The sequence below is a fragment of the Trachymyrmex septentrionalis genome, unplaced genomic scaffold (genome assembly GCF_001594115.1).
Source record: "Trachymyrmex septentrionalis isolate Tsep2-gDNA-1 unplaced genomic scaffold, Tsep1.0 scaffold129, whole genome shotgun sequence".
NCBI classification, from domain to species: Eukaryota; Metazoa; Arthropoda; class Insecta; order Hymenoptera; family Formicidae; genus Trachymyrmex; species Trachymyrmex septentrionalis.
In genome coordinates this window covers 1,971,762-1,990,126 of record NW_017304428.1, presented here as the reverse complement: position 1 = coordinate 1,990,126, position 18,365 = coordinate 1,971,762, and the positions used below count along the sequence as shown (strand labels likewise).

At 30.4% G+C, this 18,365-nt stretch overlaps 1 protein-coding gene across 1 annotated transcript in view; it reads right to left on the bottom strand.

Annotated features, from left to right (window-relative positions):
• LOC108756644 (dipeptidase 1-like) overlaps positions 1 to 15,991 on the bottom strand; it is a 99,779-nt gene extending 83,788 nt beyond the window's left edge. The window contains exon 1 of the mRNA XM_018500620.1: positions 15,358 to 15,991. Within this exon, the coding sequence (XP_018356122.1) occupies positions 15,358 to 15,363 (6 nt within the window). The 5' untranslated portion in view covers positions 15,364 to 15,991. The remainder of the gene's footprint in view (positions 1 to 15,357) is intronic.
• Positions 15,992 to 18,365: the final 2,374 nt, after the last annotated feature.

The window sequence follows — 18,365 nt, the reverse complement described above, 5'->3', positions numbered from 1 at the left end:
ATATATATATATATATATATAGAGAGAGAGAGAGAGAGAGAGAGATTTTGACAAATCAATTTGGAGTCTGTGTGTAGCTAGCAAAAATGTACAATTAATTAACTAAATAAAACTGAATATTAAAATTTTAACAAAAATTCAATATAGAATTTAATTTTAAAATACATTAGCGACGCAAATAATTACATGGTTGAATAATATTTAATTAATTGAAACTCAACTTTAAATATGTTATGGAATAGAGAGACATTTTGTCTTGTGATGAAAATCCTTAATTTAAATTTAATTCTGTTGTACGGTATAATCCGTCAATTCATTACGTTGCTGGCGCTCAAATCTTAAAACACATAAACGATATATAATTATATGTCGCGATTTGCATCTCATATGCATACACACGATGCGTGCAGCTGCACATTAGTGCGTATTTAAATGAGCTGACATTTCTGGCGATTACGTAATAAACAGTATACAATGTACAGAACCTAACTAGCATAATAGTATCCGTGGAGCATCGTGCGGACATTCTGAATATTTGGACAGACAATGGTACATCTCGGGGACATTCTGTAAACGTTTGGAGCACTAAGGTATACAGTGGCATACCTAAGGCGTTTCCTACAGATATTCGTAAGCCGAGCAGCCGGCACAGTTAAGACGCACGTCGGAGAATTGCAAACTTGTATTAAAGCCATGTCATTAAATAATATCAATAATATCTAAATTTACCTTCGAAATATGCTTCAGATATTTCATTTCAAAAATTTCTAACATAATGTTTGTTACACAGTAATCTCTATTCGTTGAAATGAGATTTAGTATTCCACGATTTTATAATGGATCACGATAGGATAAATACAGATAAAAGCACAAATAAAGTAAAATAAAATAAAAATCGTAAATGGAAATTTTTCTCACGCGGTACAAAGAGAGAGTTAAATTATAAAATTTATATTGAAATTGCTATCAAATATTTAAATCATATTTAAAAATAGAATTTATTGAAAGAGGAAGTTAAAATAACTTCGGAGAAATAAAAATGTATAAAAATGTTTGAATCTTTTACTGTGATTATTTTTTAATATTTATAAAAGAAAGAAATCCGATAGAAAAAGAAGAATTTATATTTTTTATTTGTATTCTATATATTTCCTCTATTACAAATCATATTGTATCAATTTGTCTGTAGAGATAAATTTTAGAGAATAATGTAAAAAACAGGAGATAAATTATATTAACTGTAGTAAAATAATATCCGCGCACATTTATTATTATACATAATTTTGTTATTATAGTAATATTTACAATAATATTTAAATAGCGTATATTTCGAAGATTAACTGAAATTAGAAGCTAATACGAAAATGTCAATATCTTAAATAATTTAACAACTCAGAATTGTCAATAATCAGAATTGTGTGAAGTTATTAATATATTGATATAATTTGTATGTAATTAATTATACTTAATTGATTTTATAAGTTTAAATAATATTGATTTTAATTAATAATCAATCAAGTATTATAATTTGTATCTTTTAATTTCTTATGTGTATAAACACAATGTACAGTATAATAACTATTGTAATTATTATTGATAAGTAGACAGTTAGTAAAAAATTTTTTATTACTAATTATTTAATAAAAATTGTTTTAATAAAAATGTATACAGTCGATCATTTCACTTAAAAGAGAATTAGAAAATCTAAAAAAAAATCTGTTAAAATTTTCAATTAAAATATTAAAGTTTATTTATGTTTAGGAAGTAAGATTAAATTTAATAAATAAAAAAACATTGTAAAATAATAAAATAGAAGGGTCTTTTTATTATTATTCTCTATCATCGATGATTCGCATTTTGTTCGAGGTAATAGATCAAAGACATTGTTCGCGCTAGGACAAGAAATCGAGCAATCTTGCGTGTACATTGAGATGCATTTAGGGAATAGAAAGACGTTCATGAAACGTTCGCGATATAAAAGAACTTTGAGTGCATCGGAAATTTATAAAAGCAAAAGAAATCCTCAGTCCTTTTCCCACTTTCTGAATTGTCTTACTCTGCGGTGAATTTATTACTTTCGCGTGGTATCGTTATTTTGACTTTGGTAAATATTTCGAAGCGTAGGATATCTCATTGTGTCGTGTAAATCGCAATATGCATTCGCGTGCGAGATCAATTTATGGACACTGGTTTAAACGACACTGACAAAAATGTTATATCAAAATAACGTATGTCCCTCTTTTCCCCCCAAACTTTCAATAGATCGTAAATCAGACGACATTGTATCATGCAGTAGTTTTCTGATACGAACTGAAAAACGATATAGTTACCGATTAATGCATCATCACTCACGCTTGCGAAATCATGAATTATTCCTCGAGCAAATCAAAAAATTGATCTGCTTTTCTGAATTTTGTGCATTCTTGTCTCTACAGATAATTTGATAGCGATTAGTAGTAGAAAGATATTTAATCACGCTTCATGCAATATATGTATATTTGAGATAATTTAATCAATCATCAATGTTATCAAGATATTATTATCCGGTATTTTGTAATAAAATAAATTAATAATTATTTATTATTATCGCTAACATATACATATGTTGGATGCATAAAGATTTTTATTAGTTGTATATTTAAGTAAATTGTCAAAGGTAGCAGTGTCATTGCATTTGTTGCCATTTTTTTCACATTGTAAATTAAAGATCTTAAAACGTATATATTGATTAGATTTCATTAGGCTATCGTTAATACATCTACTTGTATCTCGTTGTCGATTGCAAATTTAAGCAATAAATCATAATGGATGGTTTCGTAACATTAGAACCATTATGCACTTGTATTTGAAGAAGCACGTTAATTTACAGTTTGAACGATCCGAGCAGGTCTTAAGTGTTGTCAGTGAGAGTGGTATTAAATTTTCTGGCTTCTCTCTCAGCGAACGCTGTGCGGGAACGAAAAGCTCGTTATCGATAGATAGGTTAGACGATAACATTATATGAAGGATTTCGATGCGAGATATCCTTATAGTTTAATTAAATTAGCTGAAATGTTTTAACATGGAAGCATGTCAACAGCAATCGATAGTTGTAAATAATTAAATTTTAATTCCGCTATAATAATATATATAGCTAATATCAAATATCAAGGATATTAAAAAAATTACTATAATAATGAAGCATGTAATTCTTTTACTCTCAATCTTGATTACTCAGATCTTTATTTAAAAAGCAGGACAGAAAAGTAAGAAAGATCAATGAAAAGAAAAAAAAGGTATCTCGATGGCTCAATTATTGAAGAAAGAAACGATCTGACTTATCTTTATAAACTATTTTTACATATAATATAAACTCGTGGTCGGTTATTGAGATTTATAACGTTGTGTATTTAATCATATACAAAAAGTTAATATTTGTAGATTAAAAAATATATTACATTGAGTAATAAATTTACTATTTCATTTTTTCCTATTTTTTTTATTTAACTGTCAAAATTTTTAAAATTAAATTTAAATAAAACTAAATGAAAAGCTACTGAGTTAATATTACAAGTCATGTTTTAGATTCAATATTTTTCTGAGATGCTCGAAACCAAATAAAATAAAAAAATAAAATATAAAACAATAGTACGTATAGTCTATCTAGTTTAAAAATTTAAAAAGATTTACATATTTTTTAAAAAGTTTATTAATATCAGCACTTAAGTATATTGATTCAATGGTGACACGGTTTGAGGAACCGAACGATCGCTCAATAAAGTATTAGAAGTCAGTCCAGGAGCTTGCACGCTCGCGGGGATTATAAATCGAGACTCGATAATGATGCGTAATAGATGGTTTCCCCGCTTTCGAGCGGCCGAGTCTGCAAAAGTCGAGGAACATGGCATAGCGATTATTCATGCTTACCACCTTTCTGGACGTTTCGCGAATTAAGTCCTTCGACGTGCCGTGAATCTCAAAGCTGCCCGAGCTCACATCACGCTAAGATTACGATGCCATTTGAGCTTGAAAAATAGCGAGTCAAGAAAAGTCTTAAGACGGAAATCAAAGTTTTATTTCCACTTTTTGATTATGTTGAATGAGTGAGTGCGCGATAACAATAGGATGTTCTTGATATGTACATATCTTGTTTGTAAACGTAAAAAATATAAATAAAAAGTAAGTAAAATGTGTAATTTAAAATGTGTTGATAAAACATGTAAAAATTTCAAATGCGTAATAATTTACATAATTTGCATTTAGATACGTACGCGCATATTTACTCTGGAATCCATAAAATTAAAAATTTTAAAATAATTGTATCATAGATACAAACCATAAATATAAACCTTTAGTTTTAGAGATACTTTTTAGAAATATAATAAAAAAGATATAAAGTATCTCTCTCGTATGTTTATTTTCTTCTCTATGAATTTCAATAAGATACCTATATAAACCGATGTGATTTATTGATTTTATCAGAAGAGAAAGTAAATAGGACTTACTTTGCTATGAGGAAGAGAGACGCGAATGATGCTTTTAATGTTAGCTTTTAATGTTTTGACGGATGGACAGGCGCAAGTATTAAATTTATTATAAAATATTTAACATTTTATTGCGGCGTTATCTGCACTGCGGCAGGTGGGATACTGTGTCGTCCAATTAAAACCGCGCTTAAAAGTTTCTCATCGATCTAGCATTTCAGGCTACGTCGGGCGATCGAGGGTCTATCGATCCATTAATCCTGCCAGCTTCTAGTCCAGGATAACATCGGATTTTCGTGGTGGCACGGGGGATGGAAAGTTTCTTCGCCGGTATATTTTTCGCAGAGCGTCTGCCTTTGATGCGGCAGAGCGCGCGTCGCGTAATTCATGAATAAATAAGAAACAACTTTTGAAACAAGCTGACTGAAAGGCGCACGGAGGATGACGACGACGACGACGGCGATGACGATATAGTAAGTGTAAAAGAATCCCGGAAATCCAGTTGCCGCCTTGCTTCCTGTGTGACCCGCAGATTCTTCTTATTTTCTGACTTTCTTTTACCGGAGTGTACCCACTCTGACCTTTCCGCCTAGTACCACCCTCATCTCTTAGCTAGGCTCGCTCGCTCATGATTCCCCAAGAGGACAGCTTCAAAATTTTCATATATTATGCATACATCGTTCTCTTTGGCACGATATCTTTTTATTTCCATTTATTCATTCATCTACTCCCCATTGTTTCATTTCGCATTGCATCACTTATATTAGTTACAATATAATTCATTCAAATCTTCTTGTAGTATTACGCCAATTTGTTATACGAACTATTACGTTTACTTTAAAGTAATTGTAATAATCATATTTATATTCTTGCTTCAGGATAAAAAATTCTTATGCGATATATACTTATATGTATGTAAAAATATGTTCTTATGCAAAAAAATAAAAATTTAAAATTCAATCTTATCAAAATTAAAAAAAGGTAGAAATCTTCAATTCTACTTGAAATTTAGACTTAGAGTCTAAAATCTTTTCTTTAATATGCGCTTTTTACTAGAAATTTTTATTATATTAAAATACGATCTTTCTTGCTAGATTATTACAATTTAAAATGATCAACAGTACGTCTCATTCCTTTTACGAGAAACGATGCTTCTAATATTGGTAATATTTCAGTTCATAATTATTAGAAATTTTGAATTTTGAGAACATCCAATATTGATAAATTCTTCATATAATTAGAAACTTGCATGGTTTCTCTAAAATAGTTTATTATGACAAGATAAAAATATTGTTTTCTATAAACACGCTGATAATATTCATGCGATTAATTCATGCCATTGACTTGAACCAATATCTTTTTATTCTTAGACATTCTCAAATATCTCGGAAACCGCTAACCTAACACGAAATCTCGTTATTCCAATAAAGTCGCATTACTCGAGTCGTGCTCATCTTTTTCTAAGGAAATCAATTTCCGCGAATACGACGAGGGACGCTAGCTACATTTAAATCCTTATCCGTATTTGTTAGCAAACTCGACCGTAACTTTCTCCGATATAACCTCGGTCGCCGATTCAAGTATATAATTCACTTCGAAATGTTTCTCGTTTATTTATTATCTCGTTTTCCTCGTCGATGAGATGCGGGATTCCTCTTACTTTTTGTCTAAGCTGCGGTCTTTGTATTTTTCAATCGAGCTCTCGTAGCGTAAAATTAAAAATAGTACTGCACGCCCCCGATATCATTTTTCCATTTAGTATTGCACTTGTTATTAATTTCGTTCTTGCCTTGCATTTTCTTTTCTTTTCTCAGCCACGAGGAAATATTTCGCGGTTGTAGCGTGTATGCGCGCGTCCGCTAAATCATTTAAGCATTTTAATGGAAAAAGTACCGGTCAGCCGTTTTTCCAAGCACGTCCATAATTCACTGACGCGATCAGAAATTTATATTTCATTGCGGAACGGATCTAACTCTTCTACCATAACGCTTTTGCAATTGTGGAATAGAAACACTTTGTAATTGAATCATATTTTTTTTAAGCCTGTAGAGAACATACGTATCTGAAAGATATTTAAAATGATGATTTTGATGAGACAATTAGTTTTTAATTTCAATAACATAATCAATTAAAATATTTACTGTTAATAAAATATATTAATAAAATAAAAAGTCTTTTTATAAAGGAAGAGATAAAACATTGGATCTAATTTCTACCTTAGCAATTATTTTTCAGTCAGGCTATTATAAATGAAATGTGAGAAGCTATGTGATACTACGTGGAATTAAATTTTACAATAATGCATCCCCGTGAGAAAACATAATCTTGTAAACAACTGTATTTTACAAAATACTGAACACACAATATAATATGTAGAATTTTTAAATTATCTCGTTTAATGATAAAAAAATACATAAATAAATAAATGTATAAAATGCCTGTGTACGTTTTACGTATATATTTTAATTACAACAAACATATGTTTTGGAGAAGACAGAAATGGATAATATATCTAAAAAAAACACACTTAGAATATATTTCAATAATTAAGCTATTAAGATGTCAGTTAATAACAATTACGTTATTAAAAATATGTCATTAATTAAGAAAGTATGCAGAAGTTCAATAAAGAGGAATTATTTAATTTATTTTTTATTTTTTCACTATCAGAGATATGACAAATTTGTAAATATTTGATATTTTAAAAATGAGTAGCATTCCATTAAATTAAGAGTATATTTATATATTAAACTTCACATATAAGCCTCACATATAGGAAGATGCACGAGAACGAAAAGAGAAACTGGGTTATAGCTCTAAGTTTAAAAGTAGCACTAGCACACAATGATACCGTTTTTTCTCGTTATATACGTATCTGTTTATTCTTTCCATTTACAGGCGGATGGAAATAATGTTGTCACTTTTTCACGAGGATGGCAGAGATGGACATTTCCGTTCGGGAATAATAAATTATTTAGATTACTGCAGCCATTAATATGCTGGGTAACTTGGCTGGTCTCAACGTTATACATAACATTGCACATGTAATATTTACGTTTTCGGTTTCATCAAAGTTTTATGTCACACGTGCTGATAGCCGTGATAGCATACCTTTCGCGTATGTTTATTTAACGCTTAAATTACACCTAGAGATGATTATAATTAATAATTATAAGAAATAATTATAATTAATATTATAGGTATAGAATAAAAAAATATTTAATCGTTTCACATGAGAGATAAAAGCGATCATAATGAAACATTATATCATCCCGTAAGTTTTCCTCATTTTCTTTACGCTCCGAGAGCGTAGCAGTGCTTATAATAACTTTTCAATCAGCTCCCTGATCGTCATGAATGGTAATGGAGCGTTCGTTCAAGCGAAGCAGCGCGCTTATAAGGCGCTGTGAAAACTTTTACTGCGTCTGAGTTTGTTACAGACTGCTTATGGATACTTTGCAAGAAGCAACGAGAATCTCTTAATCCTTTCCCACCTGTTTCCACCCACGCGTCGCGTTCGCACGCCCGAATCTTTTTAGTCGATTAACGTAATTACATTAAACATGCAAATCCGCCGCGACAATTGAAACTTTCGACAGTAGGTTTTTGGGCTTACAACCAATTTCCCACACTTTTTTTTATCGCTAGTAAGACTTTTTATATAAATATAAAATAATCGAAAAGATAGGAAAGAAAAACGACTTTAGTCAGCACTTCGGTCGAAATATTTTTAGCTATTATTATGCAAGTGAAAAAGATAAGATCTTGTAAGAAGAAAGCAACCATAAATATTAAAATCAAAAGAGCAAATTTTGTTCTCAACGTAAATATTTTACTGTTTATATTATACAAAGATGAATACAAAATTGGAATTACTCGTATTTAATAAGAAACATCCACTAAAATTTAAACGAGAATGTAAGCAAGAGTTTGCTTAGAGCCTTGTTTCAATTTTAGAGGATGTTTCTTATTAAATAATTCAAATTGATCGTGAATAAATTGATTGGGATGAAACGAATGTAAATAAAAAATTGTAAACAAAGATAAATTAGAGAGAGAGAGATCCTTAAATAAGAGATTGAACAGCATACATTTAGTTCGCCATATTTCTCAGGATCTGCTTAAGATAGAATGAGATTGATTATGTCTAAAAATAAGATATTCACGCACTTCTTTTTCTTAGTTACCTCGTTCTATTTTAAGCAGGTTCTGAAAAAATATGGCGAATCAATCATAAATTGCCTAAATGTTCAACCTCTTACTTGAGAATCTATAAGTTAAACTATCTTTCACAATCGTTTTTCTTTACTTTAGTGTTTTCTATCCACAATATCATTTCATAATTTCTTTCTTCTTTCCGATTATCTTCATTTTTTAATTTTGACTAATCGATTATTGATAAAGATTATATGCATAACCATAATCGTTACGTTTAATAAAAAATTTAAATATAAGTTTTGTGCATATATGTACAATTCTATTTCTGAATCCGTACAGTATATTCAAAACGGAAATATACCGGCAGAACAGCCGACTGCATATAACAACATATAATTTCCGGCGACCCAATTCGCCGAAAATGTAAGAGGATTATGAAAACGGCGCGTTCGCGAGAATCTGAATGATTATTCGTATTCGTGCTGGCGAACCCAAATAAATTACTTGCGGTTCTATTTGGAACGCTGCGCTATGCCGCGCCGAACGATCGGATGCTGGGTTGGATTGTGTTGTAAGTAGGATTTGTGAGTTATTACAGTATTACGAATCCACGTCACGGATTCGCCAGTAACTTAGGCTCTGAAGACGTCGTTCCGTTTAGATGTAATTAGAAAAGTAAATCATATGAGATTGCAGATGTTAAATGGTGTTGACATTGGCAGGATGCAATTTGCGTAGCAGTCTTATTGTATAATTAGGACTAAAATAATTCTCGAAATGTTATGTAAGTTTTCTTCTTGCACATTTTTATCGATATTTTAAAATTATTTTAACTGTGCTGCAAACAATTTCTACGCTATTGTTATTTTTATAGATAAGATAGAAGGGGGATAAAGAATAAATACTTTAATATTACATGCAAGTTTAAACTTTCACTTAGGAATAGTTTTGCAGAATTATAGATAGTTCGTTGAGACATATTTTATGAAGTACTCCGCGGCATAGTTTTCGTAGATTACTACTTTGACGTTTCGAATCGCGCGAAAGAACACTTTGATATCAGCGCAACTTACGTGGAGCAACATACACGGTGACACTAGGAATTTCGAAGTTTCTCAATCTACAGCTTACCCTTATAGTTGCTCTAGGCTAAAGTTCCTGTAAATACCATATATAATCATCCAGCATCTTGGTTCTCTTCACTTATGCGGGAAAGATCAAAGATCGACTTACTCAAACAACGATAAACTTTAGTAATTTGTAAACAAATGTGGTTCAATTTAATTGTGTATCTTTTTAGAGCTCACTCAATTTTGAAATATTATTTAACAATATAATAGCAAGAAACTGGAAACAAACCTTCGCATTAAAAACGATTGATTATAATCTTGATATATCAGATATCTCTAGATCTTCCCTTCTGCATTGCTCTTCTTGAATGTATTTGTGACAAAGTTGACTTCAGTGAGCTGAAAACAATTCTTTCTGATTCTTAACGACGTTCTTCAGTTATAGGTGTATGATGCACCTCACGTCTCTTTTATAGTACATTCGACGCGTACAATATCTCCTTCTATTATGTATCTGACGTAAAACTGTCCAATCCCCTCGGTGGCGGTAATACCAGGACGAGTAAAATGCAATACATATGCTAACGATATCGCTGCGCGCCCGTTGGCGATTTATGGACGAGCGATACAAGATGTTCCGCTTGAACCGGCGCGGATACCATCGAAGTGTGTCTCGTTGGTTGGCGGCGCGAGTATGGTCGCTCGGATGGAAAACGGGGATTTCGATCAACGAGGGAATACATAATTAGACGGCTGGCATCGAGCCCTCACTCGGCTGTATTTTCGATGATCCAGGCATATCATGATTCCCTCTTGTCGGTTAGATCATCAAAGAACTTTTATATTTATATGTATTTACATTGTCCATATTTCGCATATAATTTTTTATTATAAAAAAAGAAATAGTTATCGTTTTTTTTATCAAGAGAGATTTTTATATTAATTACCCTGCCATTTTCACAAATTATTTTATCGTCTGTTTTTGAGATTTCCAATAATATTGAAAATTCCAACTAACACTAAAAATTATTAAAAATGTTATGTATGTGGAAGAATATCTATTGTATTATAATCGATTATGCAAATTATTACTGTGTACTGATTGCATACTCTATAATGTACAATACATGTTATGAATTTTATATTTATTCGTTATTAAAATTTTCATCAATAATTAAATACAGAAATAAATCTATAGACAATAAATCATGTAGCAATAGTCACGATAAAAACGTGATTAATTGATATCACGAAATAAAAATTTTTTAATCATTTGCTCTGGTGTACATTTATTGGAATAATATTAATATAAATTCCTTGTATATATATATATAGGAGCAATAATATATTTTCAAAAACTAAATATTATTTAAAAAAATGATGTTTAGATCGAAATTATGTCATATTATGCATTTCATATTAGACACTGAGATTTTTAATCTCAATCTTAACTTCTTTTTATATCAGATATAAAGATTACTGCTAATAAAGGCGATTTAAATGTAAAAATAGTTCAATAATAATTTTGTATTATACACCGGCTAACATGCGCAGCTATTTCCTATTTTGCTTTTGCTCAATTACCGCATGTTCATATAGGTACGGTAACATAATATGTACGATAATACAACATAATATGCACGTATATGCATTTATGCCGTACCCAATATCAAATCTCGTATTATATTTTTGTTCAATTAATCTTCAATTATGTTTCTCCTATATGTTTCATGATAATTAACTAATTAATCAAACTATATCTTTAATACATTCAAATTTATATTCATTAAAAATACTGCGTTCACATCTTTCTTCAATAACGTAAACTTATTTTGAACACACTGCGATATATTATTACAATAAAATCATTTTATATCAATTGTAAACGGATTTCATAGAATTGATCGAGAATCGAAATCCCGTTAATTCAATTACTGTAGTATTCATTACATTTACTACACAATTTTGTAACAAATTTCTGTATGAAAACAGTTGTTATGTCGAATGAAAATTTTGACGAGTTTGGTTTTATATGAATAATTATACATCAATGTATGCTAAATATATTACATATTTCTGTATCAAAATTAATTATAGAAAATATAAATTAAGATTAAAACGGATTATTTATATTGGAAGTGGCGTAACTAATTTAATTTAAACATTTTCAATTTCACTTTAATGAGAATCTGACTACATTACGGTCTGACATTTGCGTCTCTTCCAACAACTTCTTCGTACTTAAACTTATCACTTTTAAACTATTTAAATGTTGATTTAATTAAAGGCATAGTTTTAAATGAAAATTGTATAATCTAAATTTTATTTAATCTACTTTGATTATGAAAAGATAAATAATTTTTTTTCGATAAAAAACATAAATGTTTTTCATGTCTAATGAAACATGTTAAAGATGTAAAATTTATTATTTATAATCCACATGTACTAAATTTATCCCTAAAATAATTATTTGAAATGCTCGCAGAAAGGTCTGAATCTAGAATTTTTCGGAATATGAAAAAACATAACATCGTTATAAAATTTTCTAACTATTTTAGAGAGGTAAACATGTTATTTCACTTATGGTTAACGAGAAGTTTTTAAAATTCCACTACACAAGCAAATAGCATTGCATTGCACAACAATATACGTACTTTGCCGTAAATGCATATTGTTTGTGTTTTTCAACGGCTTGAAATATTTTCTATATTTTATGTTGACAAGTAAATTACTTTGGAAAAAAACATAAATGGAAACTGTATTCCACTTGATGTCAAAGAACCATAATTCTCACTCGTGTGTTTAAAGCTTGAATTTCATTTAATTCTACACCGAAATTACTTCTATAAAATTGCAACTTCATTACATCTAAAAAGAAGAGAGATGTACACATGTAAACTATTTATATCTACTAATTTCACTTTTATGTAAACGTTCACAGAATGTTGTGTAGTCGTGCTCCGTTGAATGTTGTTGCAGCGGTAGCCGCAACTCCGACTCCAATTTGCATTGCTAATATAAATATCAAGCTTGAAATACAAGGAAGGCTCGCAGATTCCAGCATTTACTGAAGTCTGAGAGCAGTTGCTGATTATGTTCTTAATTGGCGGTTTCTTACCAGCGCATCTTCCATTTTTGTATCATTTCTGTATTCACCGGATCACTGGAAATACGAGACTTCGCTCTAATTTTAATTTTGAATATTCCCAATTAAAATAAGATTGTAATTACAGTAAAATTACTTTACCAAGATGATGTTTATAACACAAAACCAGATACTTGCAAGTTTAATTCGCTTGAAATTTTAAAACAGGATTTTTTTTTGTTAGACGAGACGTGCAATTTATCTTGGAGGATGTTCAGTCGACACCTGTCTCGAACTTTTCGAAATTTCTCGCGCCAACTGGAGCTTAAAGTGAAGTACGTCGTGAGTGTCTCTCGAGCAATTTTTTTTTCAACCTGTGCCCGAAACTATCAAGGGGAAAATCTTCGGCAAGTACCAACGTGTTAGCCGTGCAAATAAAATTTACCACCCAAGTTTGAGACCGAACTTGCCTAGTATGGCGAGTTTCTGAGTTTATCATGGTATGCATCTTTTAATAGGCTCGAATAGTGGTTCAGCATCTCGGAGACGACGTAGTTACGAACCTCTCTGAATTTAGGAATAATTTGTTATCATCTTCCAGATAGTATAATATAAATATTAATTAAATTTTGTTACATCCAAAAAAATAGGTTTTAACTTTTAATTTTCAACTTTACATAATACGTATCTTAATTTAAATATAATTTTTTTTAAATCTCTTACACATCTTATTAAATGCACATTTTATATCTACTCTTATCCTGCATGAATGTAATACAAAGAAAATATTTGGATGTTTTATAGAATTTAAAAGATAAGATAAAAATTTATATATTTGTAATATTAAACATCTTATTGTGCATATAATTTAAATTAGAAGAGATAATTATTTTAGCAGATAGTTAAGATGATACAAAATCATCGATTAAGTCATTTCGAAGTACCGCAGTCCAGGATACTTCCCAATTTGACTCAGCTAAGTTTGCAGAAGTTATGCCACGCTGCGCTCCAACTACCATGGATGAAAATTCGCCTACGGGTATTATGGCGTTGGTGTTACGGGGTCGACGGCAACGGAGAACTAACCCACTGTAATTCCCCAGATGACTTTAATCTGTTGTCACTTGAATCATTCCTTACTATACGTTTTGTCGCATTCGACTGCGTTTTATTTGGCGTTAAATTATCCCATAAAGACAGTTACAGACTGATATTATTTAGATCACGACTTAAATTCTTAATATAAGTTTCTAAGCAAATGACTACAAAATCTTTTAAACAAATAAAAGTTCATTAACGAGTTATATTTTTTACAAAGATATATTTCATAAAATAAAGTTTGGAGCAGTTTCTACACGTATTTTTTTCCCTTCGCAAATGGTCTGTAACATGCAAACTGAAATTGAGTAACATGTAGCAAGTACATATCCAAGCACGTCGGCACCCATACTAATGTACATTTCAAGAGAGAAATAATTTGCTACTGAATTGCTTTCAGTTAATCAATTACAGAGATTAGTTAGCATGAAATAATTGGTGCTGTTTCAAAGAGGTGAAAAGCTATATTAGGTATCCCATATGTTCGTTCAATGGAAATCGTGAACTTCCGATAATTCTCTCTGCATATTCCGTAAAAATTTTTCATATTCCTTTTGATATTAAATTAATAGAGCAAATAATTATATTAATTCATTTCACAATTCTATTTAAATAAAATAAAAATCAATTAACGCGTATTTAGTTTATTTGTCCTTTCTTCAATACATTAAAAAACAAATAACTTTATATTTGTATAATATATTTAATATATAAAATGTTAAATGTACTGTTTATATATTTTTTGTTTAGAAAAAATATTTATGAATATTAAATTAAAAGTAATTTAAATAATCCAATTATTTAGTAACTGTTACATAAACACGATAGTTAAAATCAAAATGATCACGTACTTTGAAAAAAAATAATTTATTAATTATTTTATAAAAAAAATATTTATACGTCATTTTATATAAATATTGACAAAAATCACTATTGTAAAATATTTTTTACAAGTAAATAATTAAAATATTGATAAGTAAAAGTATTTTCAAGCAATAGTTTAAGTATTTTTTACAAGTAAATAATTAAAATAGATATTTGTTGAATATTGTTTAGTTTAAATATAATATATTAAAACATTTTATGTTTGCAACATAAATCAAATTTCTTATATGTTATAATTTGTAATGTTATCATTATTATAATTTGATAAAGTAAGTTTAAATTTACGTAATTTTGATGATAGCTATTTGGAAGTTTGGAAACATTTGGCGAAAGTAAATTTGAAATTGAAATCCCAACACAAATCGTTCTAATTATAACATAATTCACAGTATTTTTTTATATAATACTGACTGATTCGCGTCACGATTTCTAACATTCGATTTATATAAATGCTTTTGTAGAATCGGACTTCTTAAATCGTATTGGTCTTAGATTATCTAAATCACATAAAAATATTACAATGAAAAAGGAGCTCGAAAAAACGGAAACCTTCTAACCATTGAAGTTTATAAAAAAAGCTTCATAATCACATGCTCACCCTCATGGTCGAAGCCTCACATGGTCCCACCGACGCTGAAAAACACCTTCAGCCTACAGTGGATCCGCGTCTGTCACCCATCCGCCATACTCCGCTGTTGCTCGGAAAAACAACTGATGGGCGTCACTTGCTTCACACGATGTAATTCTCACATCCTCGACCTCGACCTTCAATCCTCGATACCACAATCTCTGACACAAATTCTTACACGTCCAAATTCCGCGCTTAAAACTTGTATCTGTTTTCTGTTCAAGTCCGCGCACCACGGAAATTTTCACTTGACACCTCGCATAATATAATTGTTGCAAATAATGTAATGAAAAAGTCAAACAGGTCAATCGAACAATTTCACGGTTAATGTAACGAGTATGACAGTAAAAGCTTACAATAATTGGACACTCTGTACAAGGAAGATTGCGGACGATTAAGAATTTTAACACAGTCTTTTTGAAACTTCGCGGAGCTTGTCCCTTTTCGTAACATTTTCATGGGTAGCTGAAGATTGCAGCAGAAGATGTAGTCTATTAAAAGCTCAAATGCGTACTCAAGAGATTAGCAGAAACGTGGCTGTGAAAGCTCTCTCACGTAGTATCGAACCAACCGGACGAGCAACCGGGTTGATGCGAGGTCGTGGCCCGGCAGCCGGCGACTGGCTGCTGCTAGAAAGCTCGCAAGCTCGAGCCAGTCGGCCTGGCTAGGCGCAAACTCCCTACTACGCGGCCTCGAAACACCCAAGCGAACACACCGCCGCGTCGCCCAACCCTCCGAGAGAGAGGGTTTCTTTTGGCGACTCGTGTCGCCGAGGAAAACGCTGCCTGATATTTGGCAGCTTGCGGAGCCTTAAAGTTGCGCAGGGTGCATTCGATTTCTGTCGTTTGTGTGAAATTGATGCACAACATACACAAATGAAAGCTTCTTTGAAATCAATCTCGTGGAAATAGATTTCAATACTGCAGATGTAAATTTTTATGTTTATTTTTTCTCACAATGATCGATATATAATTGATAATTATTGATACAAAATATATGTTATATTTATACAAAAAAATTAAATTTATCAAAATTATAATCCTAATTTATGGTACATTAGGCTTCAATTTTCAACAAATCATATGAGGACATTTTTTTTCTGTCATGACGTTAAACAAAAGAAATTCAGAAAAAACAAATAATTTTTTTCTAAGTTCTTTCTCTGTGATGTGCTCTTATAGAGTAAATTACTGTCCCATGAAATGTCGATTCCGTGCGGATGTGAATCGAGTTTAATCCGTCGCGAATCGGCGTTAATCGTGAAAGCTGATATCGATATTAATGGCAGTACGGATATAATGCTACATTCGTCGGTGTTTCAATGATTAATCGATAATGAATTATCGCGCCACTTCCGGCTGCAAGCGTATTAGTCGATTTTATGCACCATTTCTTTTAATAACGCTAAATGGAAATGAATTATTTTGATCGATATAATATCTTACGTGAATATTTAATAACTTCATGCATAAGAGAATACATCATTCGATCTTTATAGAAAATGGAGTTAAAATAATAGATACCGAATAAATTCTTTATAAATTTAAAAAGAAACAGGTGGATATTATAACTCTTCATACTTTAATTCAATCAAAAATGGTAATTATGTATTAATAAGTTACGATAAGTTAATTACGGTAATAAAATATAATATATAATGTGTATTCTAGAATCTCCTGAACTTTTCACAAAATTTCCTATAAATTTGGAATCGATTTTGCAGATTATTGAGGAAACTTTAGAAAACTATTATACATTTAAATATTTTAATATTCAACATTAAATATTTTTATCACAAAAAACTTAATTATACTTTATTAAAATTCAAATTGAAATCTTAAAAAAGCAAAATGTGATTTGAATTTAGGAAGCAAGTACATAAATGTTATTGTAATACATAATAATAATAATAATATTCTTCTTTCTATTTAATTATTTGTGGAAGATTTTAGTTTGCAAAAAATATTATCTTTTTCAATACTATAATATGCGTCAAGTTAAAAACGTGAGCTCGCAAGCTTGCAAAGAATTTGTCGTAAAAATTAAGAATTAGCCCAGCTTATTAAACTATCTCTCATAACATGCGCTAATGTATTTTGCAAAGGCATTTGTGGCAAAAGATTTACGACAAACGTAAAAAGCTTTATCGTCAATCGCGTTAGCAAGGGAAATGTGATCCGGTGAACGAGGTTGTGGTACAAGGAAAGAGAGCTGATAAATTTTCATTAATTATTCTTGACGAACCAACGAAAACCCTACGAAATCGTAAAGATACGTGGCTTGTGAAGCGCGTATTTGCGGCTGGCACGAACACAATTGTGGCACTGTGGCCAACCACAAAGTGCTTTGATAGCGCGAATGCGAAGCAGTGGCAAGTCGGTTCATATGGAGAAGAAAGAGGTTCGGACATCACTTTTACTTTGTACATTTTAATTAATTCCGCATGTAAAAACGAATTCCAAGAATACCAACGCATGCAAAACAATTACCTACAAGAATACTTTACGATATGAACACTGGATTTTCGTATAACTTTCTTATCACAAAAATTTGACAAATATTATTTTAGATAACAACTATCTGCCAATTCTCTTTCTCTCTTTCTTAACCAAGATTTAATAGCATTTTATGTAAAATATATTATAAAATGTTAAATAATACGTACCTTACTGTAGATACAACGAAATATTTATATTTTGTTTGAATTTTACTTGCGCAACAAACATAACATGAGATTTGTGTAAATATGATATTCCGAAAATAAATATTTTCCCATTTTTTTAACATTGTGTGTGCTAAAATTCTTTACAGACAATAACGTTGAAAATTTTGTTCTAGAGAGAAGCTCGTTAAATAGATATTATTATTTTAAAAATATTGTCTTCTTTGTCTTAATATTTAGCAAATTTTATTTAAAAAATAATTTAATATATACAAAATTTAACTTTAAGTTACATATTTAATAATAAAAATGTATT